At 38.2% G+C, this 14,202-nt stretch overlaps 1 protein-coding gene and 1 long non-coding RNA gene across 7 annotated transcripts in view; one reads left to right on the forward strand and one right to left on the reverse strand.

Annotated features, from left to right (window-relative positions):
- Positions 1 to 14,202, reverse strand: part of brip1 (BRCA1 interacting helicase 1) — a 342,881-nt gene that overhangs the window by 155,507 nt on the left and 173,172 nt on the right. For 4 of the 5 annotated variants that reach the window (XM_069911452.1, XM_069911453.1, XM_069911455.1 and 1 more), the window contains exons 21-25: positions 13,211 to 14,140; positions 7,943 to 9,106; positions 2,936 to 3,027; positions 1,824 to 1,905; positions 771 to 998 (exon numbers count right to left, since the gene is read on the reverse strand). In XM_069911452.1, the coding sequence (XP_069767553.1) occupies positions 771 to 998; positions 1,824 to 1,905; positions 2,936 to 3,027; positions 7,943 to 9,106; positions 13,211 to 14,140 (2,496 nt within the window). The remainder of the gene's footprint in view (positions 1 to 770; positions 999 to 1,823; positions 1,906 to 2,935; positions 3,028 to 7,942; positions 9,107 to 13,210; positions 14,141 to 14,202) is intronic. The other variant, XM_069911456.1, reaches the window with a different exon arrangement.
- Positions 13,314 to 14,202, forward strand: part of LOC138749704 (uncharacterized) — a 30,910-nt gene continuing 30,021 nt past the window's right edge. For both annotated transcript variants that reach the window (XR_011348832.1, XR_011348833.1), the window contains exons 1-2: positions 13,314 to 13,552; positions 13,664 to 13,790. This is a non-coding gene — a long non-coding RNA (uncharacterized lncRNA). The remainder of the gene's footprint in view (positions 13,553 to 13,663; positions 13,791 to 14,202) is intronic.

A 14,202-nucleotide genomic window follows, 5' to 3' on the forward strand; every position in this document is an offset into this window, starting at 1 on the left:
AAAGAAAAAGTGTATATCATGGCTATTGTGATTTATGGTGTGAAAAATAAAAAAATTTAAAAAAAAGTTGGATAATGTTACTTTTCAAATGCCTTAGATTTCTAAGGATTCAAACAATTTTGGTGAGATTCTACAAGGAGAAAATCTACACAATTCCTGGGATGAAATTACTTTTTTAAAAGCAGATTCAGCATTGGTCTAAGGACTGCACATAGCTTTGGGTAATAACTAGAATTTGAAAAGGTTGGATGACAATATAACTTGTTCTGTCCTCGTTTTCCAGTCTATTGACTAGAGTCTTAAACCAGTTATGGAATAGAATTTTTGGCTCATATCAGGAGTGACAAAGTTTAAGGAAAATCCTGAAATAACTAAACTGGTGTTTACTTCTGGGGGCTTCAGACAGTGTCACAGAAAGAGGGAGAGAGGGAGGGAGTAAAGGGTGTACATTTAGATCTAAATTGTGAACTAGCTTCTTGGATACGGTGAGATTTGTGTTAGTATATCTTTACCTCCTGGTAAACTCTTCAGTGCAATCAACAATGATGTTGAACCATAGGAACATCTCTGTGAATCACTAAGGCTTTTCATTTCCTCCAATTTTTAATGGTTTAAGTTTAAATTATGATTGTGTTATTCCATCACTGCACTTAATAGGGCAGAGTAGTAACAAAGACAAGAATGTAGCACAAATGGTGAGGAGAATGAAAGAAAAATCCCCTGAAACCCAATTTCTTAAATAATGGGATTTGACTTTATTGATACAGTACCTTGGCTCTTTACTGTAGCTTCATAAGCCTGCGTATTTTCCTTAAGGCAAGAAATTCCTCTTGCGTCTTCCATGACTAGCAACATTTCACCAGAATCTTTGGTACAAGTTGTTTTAGTCTGGCAGCTGCAACAGTGTTTCTGAAGGTTGAAGTTTTTGTTTGCACTCTGGGCGACTTTCCTTAGTTTGGTCATATCGTCTCTGTTACAGGCTGCTTTAACCAACATGTCTGGAAACAGATCTCAGCTCTGTTAAACTACATAAAATATCTCTGCCATACCCACATAAATCAACAATCTAATAGCATGTGCTTGTAGAAGTAATCGTCAAAATGAACTTCTGCAAAGATTTAGTTAAATCTCTTTTATTCAACACAATAGATTTCTTCCAAACTATTCTTTGGAAATAATCCAAGGAAATACTGGAGTTTATTTGAATGTTTGTCCATTTATGCTGAATTCACTTAGTTGCTCAATTTTTTCAATATTTCTACCTGATGACATCATGCTTCAACATTAGGTTATGATGACTACAAAACTGGGCTGAGTGACAAAGACATTAGGCCCTTGTTAACTTCTCCAGAACTAAAACAGCATTCCTGCAGTTTGAGTCAGTTTGATGCTTGTGTCTCCTTGCCAAGAGATGTTTGAGGAGAAAGAGCCAATGCCAATAAGGCGAAACACAATCTGCTGGAGGAATTTAGTGGACTGGGGGCACCATCAGTGGGAGGAAAAGAATGGGTTGAAACCCTCCATCATTAGGTAGGGCATTAAGTATTATACACATGTCACAATTAAAGACAACGTGGGAAATAAATACTCACTTTCATAAGATTTTCCTGGCACACACCAAGTTCAAGTTTATTATCATCTGTCTGTACATGTACAACCAGACGAAATAGTATTTCTCCACAGCATGGTACACACACATTCACAATACCCAGCATGTAATAATCACATCTATACACAAAGATAGAATTTAAAATATTATTATTCCTAACCTCTCTCTGAGATTTATATTATTACCCTTCTGATGGTAGGCTACTGATGTTTACCTGTAGCATGTCGTATTAGCTCAGCACCACAGGTAGCGCAGTATAATCCAGGTTGGCATGGCTGCAATCTTTGGTTCTTCCCCTGAAATAGCGCACAGAGCATGCATAAGGATATACAACGTTTATTTAAATGTGTGCCAGTACTTATGAAAAATAAATTATAAATTAGGAATGCTGCTTTTATGCAAACCTTGACTTATTTTATCCACCAATATGTTGTTGAATACGTTAAATAGATTTATAATATAATTCAATTTTAAATCAGTTCTTCATAAACTTGCAGTAATGTCTAGATTTAAGGCCTAAAAGCAGATTAGACCTTGTAAGATCAGAGGTTGCTCTGTCAGCAAATCTAAGAGTGATGTTGCATTTTTAGTCCATGTTACCCAGGGTATTTAAGTTTTGCTCAGAAAAAAAAAACCTTGTGTGAAAACAATGATGCTTATCCCTATTTATTTTTGCACTAAAATTAATCACTGATATTTTGCCTATATTGCTTAATACAACAATGGAAGTAACTTCCATGACAATCTGAACGTAAGCATCTAACATTCCCATGAATAAAATTATTTCTGCCATAAACTGTTCAGAGATAGCAAAAGAAATCTTTGAACAGACTACTTCAATATTCATAAAATGGAGATTTGGATCATCTGGTTAGAAAGGCAAGTAGGTACAGAGATGTCACATTGTAGACAAGCCTAAGCATTAGGATCAGTACGAGTTAACATCAATCTTAGGAAGACTATTGTGATTGATCGTAATACTTCTGGGTGAAGCCCCTTTTCAACAGTCAGAGTGCATAGCCAAGCTGAGAACACAATTAGACCTTGCTGAGTAACTCTCATAAACAACTTGCCTGATGACGGTCAATGTCTCAGCTCACGTAAGCAGAATAATTATCTGTGGCATGCACAGGAGAGAAAATTCTATTGATGCAAAACTTCTGAAAATAACTTTAGAAAAGGTGACAAGAATACAACAACTTATTATTAGTTACAGCCATAATTACAATTAATTTCCTTCTAAATAAGCTTTATTTATAAATATGAATGCAAGTTATAACAAAATGAATGAATGAATGCAGTTTTCTGATTAGCCAATTGCCTTACTTTACATGGTTCAATCCTCTTCTCTTTACATTTGCTACTTGCTGTTGATCTTCTGTTAGCACTGTCCTTCCATGACCTGCGCATCTTTAACCCTGAAAAAATGTTTATATAATGCAAGTATGAAACCAAGAGTTCTATTTTGTCCATTTCTGATCGAGCATGGAATTGATTCAATACACAAACAAGAGGTCATATTTTCCCGAAATAAAGCACAACATACACTATTGCACTTTGGGAGTAAGATGCAAGTTACGTTACTGAACTGGCAGTCGTAAGGATTAATCTGGAGGTAGGTTTAAATCCCTTCACCGAAGATGGAGAATTTAAACAGAGTTAGTTAATTAAATTAGAAAAACAAAACTTACACCACCATGTGGTGCACTGTGAGCCAGAATCAGACACACACAGAGATAAAGACTGTACAACAGGCTTTAGTCCACAAAGGCTTCCACAGAGCCAGGCTGGCTGTGGCTGCAGCAAGTCTGAGTGAGGCCGGCACAGGCTTATATCCCGGAGGGTGATTGACACCCAACTGGGTGGGGCTTGATCCATTCAGGCCGACTGATTGACAGCCAGCCAGGTGTTGTCCTGTCCCCTTACATTCCTGCAGTTACAGAGGTTGCCCCCTGCAGTAGGCCAGTGGTGTACCACCACAATCTCTTTTCTGATGGCAGCAGTGAGAACAGAGTGTGAACTGAGTGGCATGGATCCTTAATGATTGCTGCTGCTCTCCGACAGCATCGTTCCCTATAGATGTTATCGATGGTGGGGAGGGTTTTACCTGTGATGTCCTGGGCTGTGTTCACTACCTTTTGCAGAGGTTTAGGCTCAGGAGTAGTGGTTCCCCATTCCAGACCATGATGCAGCCAGTCAGCATTCTTTCCACCACACAGCTGTAGAAATTTTCCAGGGTTTTTGGTGTCATACCAAACTCCTGACGAAGTAGAGACACTGACAAGCTTTCTTCACGATGCCATTAATGTGTTGTGTCCAAGAAAGATCCTAAGAGATGGTGTCTCCCACCTCAGATCCCCAATGATCACTGGATTGTACACCTCTGGCTTTCCCTTCCTGAAGTCAACAATCAGCTCCTTCGTTTCGGTGACATTGAGTGCAAGGATGTTGTTGGTGCCCCATTCAGCCATGTTTTCAATCCCCATCCTTTATACAACCCACTACTGTGGTATTGTCAGCAAATTTGTAGATGGTGTCAATGTCGTACCGAGCTACAGAGTCGTAGGTATAAAGTGAGTGTTTACTTGAATTTGGACCAAGGCAGTAATGAGATGATTGATTCTAGTGGACCCCAAATCAAGGATGCCTTTCATAAACATACAAACAAATTGGTGGGGTGGGAATTAATCAGAAATAATTGTTTTGTGTTCACATATGGCAGGAATTTCCCAGCCTATTTTCAACATTGGAGGGTAAATGACAATATTGTTGCCATATTGGAGCAAATAAACTAGAGGTACTAGGTCAGGAGCATATCTTTATTAAGTAGTCATGGTTCTGTTGCCAAGATTCTAGCCTCCAAGCAAGATCCACATTCATGGCCAAATCCAAAGATGAACAGAAAATTCTGGTGGGACATTTCAATACAGAACTGAGAGAGTGCTTCAATATCAAAAGTGTTCATTTTCTGACAGGATATTAAAGCTTTCTCTGTTGAACGCAATAGATCCATGGCTCTGTTTCAAAGAAGAACAGTTGTCACCCAGTCAAATCAATTTTATTGTCATCTGATTGTACAATTACAACCCGACAAAACGGTGTTCTCCGGTCCTCAGTCCAAAACATGCAGACACACAACTGACATAATACACATAAAGAAAAATAATATAAATGCAGGTCAAGTATTAGAGCTATAAAATAAATAAATAGACGTTACTTTGTACAAATGAGGGCCTCGGATGGTTAGTGTGAGCAGTTCCTTTGGTCGTTCAGCATCCTCATTGTCCATAGGAAGAAGCTGTTCCTCACCCTGGTGGTGCTGGCTCTGATCCTCCTGTATATCTTCCCCAACAGGAGCAGCTGAAATATGGTCTGGGCAAGGTGGAAGAGGTCCTCAATAATTTTGCGCCCCCTCATCAGACAATGATCCTGGTAGATCACATCGATTGGGTGGGGGGGGGGGGGTTTGGAGGTGGGAGAGAGAAAGAGATTCTGGTGATCCTCTGCCACATTTATGGTCCTGTAGATTGACCTCCTGTCCATTTCTCTGTAGCAACCGTATCACACTGTGACACAGCCAGCCAGGATGCTCTCAATAGAGCTGCTATAGGTTGACGTTATGGTGGCCGGTAGCCTTACCCACTTCAATCTTCTCAGGAAATGCAGTTGCTGCTGTGCATTCCTGACGAGTGAGGAGATGGTGAGGTTACTAGTTAAGTGAACTCCAAGGAACTTGGTGCTCTCCACTCTCTCTCTACTACAGAGTTGTTGATGTGTAGTGGAGAGTGGTTCCTGGTCCTCCTGAAATCCATGACCATCTCCTTTGTCTTGTCCACATTGAAACTCCGGTTGTTACTCTTGCACCATTTCATGCGATTTTCCACCTCTTCTCTGTAGTGTGACTCGTTGTTGCTGATGAGGCCAATTACCAATGTGTTGTCTGCAAACTTAATGACACTGTTGGAAATGGGAGCGGATGCACTCGTGGGTCAGTATTGTGGTCAGGTGCACCAGTGCTCAGCGTGAGAGTGCTCAATATTCTGCAACTGACCTGGATAATCTGTGGTCTTTCCGTTAGGAAGTCCAGGATCGAGTTACAGAGAGGAGTGTTGAGTCCCAGCAAGGACAGCTTCTCCACCAGACTCTGGGAAAAGATCGTATTAAACACTGAGAAGTCAATGAGCAGCAGCCTGGCGTACGAGGCATCGTTCTCCAGATGGGCCAGGGCTGAATGAAGCGACAGTCTATAGAATTGTCTGTAGAACTGTTTCTTTGAAGGGATCCAGCATCTCTGGGAGATGAGCTTTGATGCATTCCATCACCAGATGGTGTAAGGTAAAAACATCATGAGATGGGACCGGAGAAGGAGTCACCCAGTACTAAGGAGTAACAGAATGCAGATGTGACCTTGTACACTCAAGATAAGCTTTGCACTAACAAGAATGATGAGCAGCAGACTAACAGAGAAGGGTAGCAACAGTTTATTCATTGGACAATGTCATGGTATGATAATTTACTAAGTACGTATCCTGAGGTATAAAAAAACACCATTTTGCTGATAACGGCAGAATGCATTCTCCGACTAACTTTGTTAGTCGCAAGGGTTACAATCCGGTAATAAAGAACAAAGAACCCTGATTTCGACTCAGTCTGGTGTTTGTCTCACTCATTCATGAACAAAGCAGACCTAACAATTGTCAAAGCATTTCATAATGGTGGTCAGTACCACTGAGGCCTGTTATTGTCACTATCTGGGTACCCGAATGATGGTGGCTGCCTTGAACCCTGCAGGAACAGGGTTGAAGATGTCCGTGAAGACCTCCATCAATTGGTCTGTGCAGTCCTTCAGTACCCAACCAGGTATAGTGTCTGGTCCAGCACTTTGTGTGGGTTCACCTTGGCTATGTGGGGGGGGGGGGGGCCCATTCATCAGGTGGACACGGAGATGTCCTTGTAGCATTTATATCTCAATCTAAATAAATGGTCATCAAATGCTGTTGGGAGCCTTCCATGTCTCACGTTGTATCTAAGTAGACATTCTGCCTGGCCGCAAGAAAAAATAATCTCAGGGTTGTATGTGATGCCATGTTTGTACTCTAACAATAAATCTGAACTTTGAAGTGTTACAAAAATACTGCATAGAAAGAAGCCAATCATGTTGGCATACATTTGCCAAGTTCCAAATTTATAAATGTGAAGTGTCATTTAGTAATTTTAAAATTATATCCCTCTATTTGTATTAGGCCATAAATTCCTTAAAAATTTAATGAACAATGATATTCTTCAAATCCTTACAAATGCCTGATCAATTTGCATCTGATTAGAATTGAATGCCAAAAAAATCAGTTTTCTTAAACATTTTCATTTGATGATCATTGATAAAGAAATTGAAGATGGGTCTGGGTCACCAGCCCAAGAACTATTGTACAATGTCCTCTGATTAAAATGTTTGACTTCCAACAACCCACAACCATCTTTCTCTGTAGTAGATACGACTACAGCCAGTGGGTACATTTCCATCGGCAGAATTTCATCAAAACCTCATGATACGTTCAGTCAATGCTGCCTTGATACAAAAGGCAGTCATTCACATCCCACCTCTGGAAATCTGATCCTTTGTCTTCTTTAGGACTAAGTGGCTCGAAGAGGCAGTTAGAACCTAAACTGAAAATCAGTGAGCAAATTAGTGGGAAGTAATGACAATCATACAACTGCAGGTCTGGGAAATCAGAAAGTGTCAGTCTTGGCAAATGTCCCTGGATTCCACTCATTTCTTTTAGAACCCTAGGGAAGTAGTTGGATTGAATTCAACCTTTTCATGGCTACACCTAAACAACTTTCTAGATGATTGAGTATTGCCCCGTCTTACAATACTGCTGGAGCAATTTAGCTTCAGCAATGTATCCAGCATGTTGTTCATATGCAGTAAATTAAGACTAGTAGCTATCGGTGTGTGTGTGTGTGTGTGTGTGTGTTTTTCAATTTTACCTGCTCCTGACATGATCTTCAACAGGTCTCACTATATCAGAGTGGTCACCAGGCCTGATGGAAATGGCAAAATACAACCAAATATATAATCATATTCAACAGTTACATATGCCTCTATATTTAGAGAAAGCTTTGGAGATAGGAGATTGATAATTTATCTGCAAAAATTGAGCTATGCCCTTCATGCTACAGGTTACCTACCACTTAAATTCCATTAATATATGTTGGACTAAATACCATCTTTTCTTAATCTACTTCCTACCATAAGCATTTTAAATGGCTTTATGATCTAAAATATTGAAAAATTATACAAATTGATAAACATCCAGGAGTTACATTTCTCACCTTCTGAACTGGGGTTTTTTTCCCTTGTGTTAGAGATGACCTTTTTCCTAGTTAATGGGCTATTTCCTGATCCTTTCTTTAAAATATGGGCATTGTTATTGATATTGATAGCTGGATTAATTTCATTTATGTATGTTTGTCCTTCTTGTTGAGGCAGTGCGTCCACTGGTTCTGAAGATTTGTTGTCTGGAATAGATACCAAATTGGTATTTTTATCATTTATGGCTGAAATTGAATTTTCCATATTATCTTCAGTGTGCTGTATCTCCATGGGGGAAGAATACTGCTCCAGTTCTAATATTTCATACTGAATAATAGGTGCTTTCTCTTGGACAGACTTTAAATTTGCATTATGTTCTCTCTCACAGGACAGCTGGCAATTATATTTTCTTCCTCGTCTTTTCTCTTTAAATTGAATATTTGCCATTATTTTAGAATTAAGGGATCCTGGAATCTTATTCTTGTATTCCTTGGGAAATAGTACTTTGCTGGATCTTTTACTGTATGACTTGTCAAATGCTCCATCAGACAGAGGCACAAGGTTGCATTTCCCATAATGGATGTGATTTAGCTTTTTTACATCTGTTCTCTTTTGATAGTTCCCTTTGGAGTTAATATTTACAAATCTACTTCTCAATTCATAATTTGTTTGAATTAAGGACAGTTTTTCTCTTTGAGTTTTCTTTTGACTCTTACAACCAGTTACACTAGATAAAATAGATTTATTTGTCAACTGATTTTCATTGACATAACATTGCATGCTTGATTCATTTGAAGTGGATCTTTCCAATACTTCTTCCACCAATAAGTTTTCTTTGACTGGTTGGGTAATTTTCCTATCATGGGGCTTCAGAATCTTCCCCTCAATCAGACAGTTCCATTCACATGATTTAATTTTGCTTTGTTTTTGGAGTTTCTTACATTTAATGGAACAATTCTTTTCTTTTTGGCTTTGTGTTTTATTTGATGACTTTAGATTATCTTCAAGCTTGGCTAATGCACTTTGTGTAGATTGTTTAACACTATCCTCTTCTGAAAGCCTTCCATTTCCTGAACACTTTCTTTGTCCCATTTGGACAGAGGACTTTGATAAAGCCTGAGGCAATGCTACAGGAAAGGTTGTTTGCCTTTTCCCTCCAGAAGAAGCTGGCACAGTACAAGTTCCTAAGAAATCAACACAAATGGAAAATAAATGAGAAATTTAAAGTTACTTTTTTCACCAGTTATTCTAAATAAAATATGTATGCGAGAATGAAATTTAAAAATGATCACACTGCAATGAAGTTGGAGTTTGTAATTCTTTGTTAAAATGCTCATTAAACATTATACTTAAAATAATACAAAAACTATCAACTAAGAACTACAGGAAGACTGGAGTGGGCAATATTCATTTATGCTAAATACTGCCCTTGTCTACAACCTATTAACATGATAGAGGCTTCAAAACATTACACAGAATTAAACTGTGATAACAACATTTGAATTAATTTTAAATTTGAAACACTCTTGGTATTTGGTGCTATTTAAAATAGTTTGCGAAAGATCTAGGGCAAAAAGGAGCAATTTTTAAACAAATTCAGTGAGTTAATAACATCTAAAGTATACAGTAATAATTGAAAAAGACTCCATAACAAGTTTGAAAATAGAATTAGATCCACACTTTACAAGGTCAAGGACAGAGTAGACCAAATAGTATTAAAAATGGAGTGAGGAAATCCGAGAAACAGAAATCTAAAAAAGGCAAGGATTGTACTCTAAATCAAAGAGCCTGTGGTAATAAAACATTTTTTTCACGTGCCATGTTTTGTAATATAGGCTGAAAATGCAAAGTGTTTTAAAATAAACTGCTTAACAAAGAGTGGAGAATAGAACAACCCTCAATCCAACCATAATCAACAAAGCTTCTTGACGATGGCTGAAATGGATACATTTTGGGGAAATATATTTTCTTGTCTTCTTGTTTTAATAGAAGATGGGGCATCGGCTCACATTGTAACATTAATGTTTTCACTCTGAAACAATATTTCCTTGACATAGGATGCACGTTGCCCGTTGAATCAATGCTGGTACATAGAGCAAGAGCATTCCCCTCAATTTCCTTTTTAACCTATTCTCCCATTATTCCAACCAAGTCCTCCCAAATTCAATAATGCTCCCACACTCTGGGCATTTCAACCTATCCACACGTTTTGGGATGCGGGAAGAAACTGCAGTCCTCGGATTCATTATGTAACAGATTTCTCTCTTGATGAATACAATTACAAAGCCTTCAAAAACATACAAAAGCACTAATTACATTTATGCATTTTGCAACTTTTAAAAATAACTGGATGATCATGTATTAGAGCATATATCTATCTATATATATATATATATATATATATATATATATATAGAGAGAGAGAGAGAGAGAGAGAGAGAGAGATATATGAGGTTCAATGTTTCCCAATAAAACAATTAATTGAACTATACCTCTATGGTCGGGTTTAAGAGGTTAAATATTCAGGAAGGACACACTAGAATCAGAATCATCTGTGGGCTCATCTTGAATTATATAACCATATAACCATTTACAGCACGGAAACAGGCCATGTCGGCCCTTCAAGTCCGTACCGGTTCACTTGAACAACAGATGAACAAACTCAGAAGATTGGGTCCAGTGCCACAGTCTGAGTGTAGAGTGCTGTTCAAAGAGGGTCATGTGATTTTTCTCCGAGAGAGAGAATTCAATTTCAATTCTACAGTTCAGCAACAGCATCTGGAATAGGACAAGCTGGAAAGCTCGTGGAAAAACCCTATTTTGAAGACGGGTTGTGAGTTCTTAGTTCAGCCTGGTCAAAGCCCTTGTGGTCCATATAAAAGGAGACGGCTGGCTGTTTAATGTCTCGCTTGAAATAAGGGAAACAAAAAGGAACTCTGTGGTGACCTGAAAGAAAGAAAGAGTTTATTCTTTCTGGCGGTTGGTTTTAGAGCAACGTCGGGTCAGGACAGGAAAGAGGTCATTTACATTGAAACGTCACAAGTTTGGAGTGAAGTAAGTGGGGTAATGAAAGCAGGATGAACCTCATCTTCAGGAAACAAATCCATGTAATGCTAAAAAAAAAAATCAGGGGTCAACTGATACCGTCTCTGTCAAATTGAAGAATAACCTTTGCCAACGGTTTTTTTTCCACATTACATTAACTGTACGTCTACTACATCTAGAGATTACATTTTAACATGTTTCATAATACCCTAAGCCAAAAATTTAATACGAAGGACATTTGGACAATTAATTTCAAATATGAAATTTAATCATATGAAAACCCTCCTGAAAATATTTGATATTTTTCTATTTATTGCAACAACCAATACCTTACATCAATGAGCATTTTAAATACAAGTCAGAACTATAAGTAGCTAAAATTCTGGCAGTTTTAACACATTTTCCTTATTGATCAATGATTTTTATGGCTTCTATTACAATTCTATCACGAAGTCAATTCAGTGAAGAGAAGCCTCCCCAGATTTTTAAGCTACGCTGCCAATACTACGTGAAACACGTTCCTTTATTTTGAGGTTTAATTTCATGAACTACATGATGATGGCGCCCTTTTTATTTCTCATACCATAAGGACCTTAGCATCACATTGGTGAAGCCAATGCTCTATGGATTATAAGAAAAAAAATGTGCTACATTAAAAATTCTCAGAGTGAATGGTTTACTCTGTAGATATTCAAGAGAAACTTCAAACGAAGATGCACTTAAATGAAAGTTAGGGGCAACAAAAGCAGTTGTCAGCAGGTTAGTTTTGCCTTTCAATCATCAGTTTATTTTTTTATTAAAATGGATTATTTATGAAGCGGGAGTCACAGAAACAGTGCAGAGCACTTAAAGGACTGTGGGCTGGATCTGAAATCCATTGGCAATATGGGAGATTACAGGTTTATTGCAACTCTGCTAAAATCTTTCTTCTTCTTTGGCTTGGCTTCGCGGACGAAGATTTATGGAGGGGGTAAAAGTCCACGTCAGCTGCAGGCTCGTTTGTGGCTGACAAGTCCGATGCGGGACAGGCAGACACGGTTGCAGCGGCTGCAGGGGAAAATTGGTTGGTTGGGGTTGGGTGTTGGGTTTTTCCTCCTTTGCCTTTTGTCAGTGAGGTGGGCTCTGCGGTCTTCTTCAAAGGAGGCTGCTGCCCGCCAAACTGTGAGGCGCCAAGATGCACGGTTTGAGGCGTTATCAGCCCACATAAAATACAAAAATCCCACAACTATAGGTGAAAAAGATTTAACAAAAATAGAAAATTTATATTTTCATAATTAGAAACATTATTGCAAAAGAGAAGCTAGAACTACTTTTGATAACCACAAACCGGAGCAATTTTTTTAACCAATTGTTCTCGTCTCATAATGAGTTTGAGAACATGGGTTATTACTGCTAAGTAAACAATGATTCCATTTTTTTTTAAATTGGTCTAATTTTAATTAGGAATGAATCTTTAGTCCCTAATTTAGCTACATGTCCACAATCACTCACGGCTATCCTTGGATTGAGGACATATTAATCAAAATCAGTAAATGTGCTTAGTGCATTTCTTTTTTTTGGTCTTTTTATCTGCCATTCTTACCGAGTATATTAACATTAGGGTTAGGTTATTGCCCCTCCATTAATTACCCCTCCATTAATTAATTACCCCTCCATTAATCTTCGTCTGCAAAGCCAAGCCAAAGAAAAAGAAAGGTTATTGTAGTAGTATGATAGAATCCAATAGCAATATTAATTTCCATTTAAAAAAAGAAATTCAATTTATTCTTCGTGTATTTTGGATTTATTGGTGATGTTGTCTAATCCTCTGATGTCTTTGTGGATGCAATGTCGAAGGAGCTGGGAAATTTAGGATTAAAAGTTGGCCACAGCCCGTAGCACAAAGCAGCTAATTTTTGATGAATGAACTCTCTTGTGCAAAATGGAATATTTAAAAAGCTCAGTCGGTAGGAAGTGCAGATTAACATCTGAGTTTGCTCGATATACTGTAGGGATTGAAGAGTTACATCTCGTGCAACATCCGATCTGAACTTGCACAAGGTGCTTTAAAGGATGTTCTACTCACCTGCAAGAACATGTCTTAACCTAGTCAAATTATATCAAGTTACAGAGTAAAAGAGATTCTATTAATTGGCTCGACTGATAAACATGTTTTATTTGAGGAAAACGATAGTGATAGGATAAATTTGTTTCATATTAGTTATCTTTATTGAATCCCAGATGTTGTGGTATTATACTAATACCTTTCTTTCTAGATCTGGACAGTCTATGATTTCTGCTTTTTGCTACTTTGTCAGGTTTTGCTCGTTCAGCATTTTGCTCGTATCTCTCACTGGCATTCTCAATGTCATTTGATATTGCTAATTTGGAAACACTTTGGTCTTTCACTTCCAAATTTGAACACAGATGGGTGGGTTCAGCTTCCTCCAACACAAAATCTGAACGTATTCCTCCATTTTCATTGAATTCTTGCACTGTGGTGCTGGATCCACCATTTCTACTCTGAAACAATTTCCTATATTCACTTCCTACGTTCTCAGGCACCGCAGCACAATTACCAACGTCCTCAGCTTTGTGTGCACGAGGTGAACTATCATCCGTTATTGTTTCTGAACAGTCATTCTCTGAATCTTCATCAAATAGCTCTGGGGTGAAACACAATGTTTCCTTGTGAACATCCTCTTCTTCCTTTGTAGGACGGTGCTCACCATTAGCAACCAAGGGGAGTAATTCCATTATTTCCGCCTCATCCTCAAAGAATGATTCCACAATAGGGGAAGGTGATGCCACCATGGAGCTGTTGTAAGAATTTCCAGTGCTATCGTAAGTTTTATCATTTTCCTTATTGTCAAATTGACCTGTAATAGCATTTAACAATACATCCTTTTTGATGTTTATTGATGTATTTGTATCTCTCTGCAACAGAGTCTCAAATTGAAATGAACTTTTTTCTGTTTCTTGCTCTCTCTGAATGTTTTTGTATTCACCATCTGGCAAATCCACGAGTGGAGAATGCAACAGAATGGGTGCTGAAGTCATGGGTTTTTTATTGAAATGCTGCATAATGGATCCTGACGCATTTCTCGAATCAGCATTTTTCATTTTGTTATGAGAATTTTTGAAGAGCGGGGTCTTGGTAATATTGCTTGCAGAGGATTCACCTTTCTTGTTTGCTGCAGTACATTAAATAATGAGAGAAAAATAACATGTTAATGCAGTACAGCTTCAAGCTAAG

This window comes from Narcine bancroftii, chromosome 14 (assembly GCF_036971445.1).
Source record: "Narcine bancroftii isolate sNarBan1 chromosome 14, sNarBan1.hap1, whole genome shotgun sequence".
NCBI classification, from domain to species: domain Eukaryota; kingdom Metazoa; phylum Chordata; class Chondrichthyes; order Torpediniformes; family Narcinidae; genus Narcine; species Narcine bancroftii.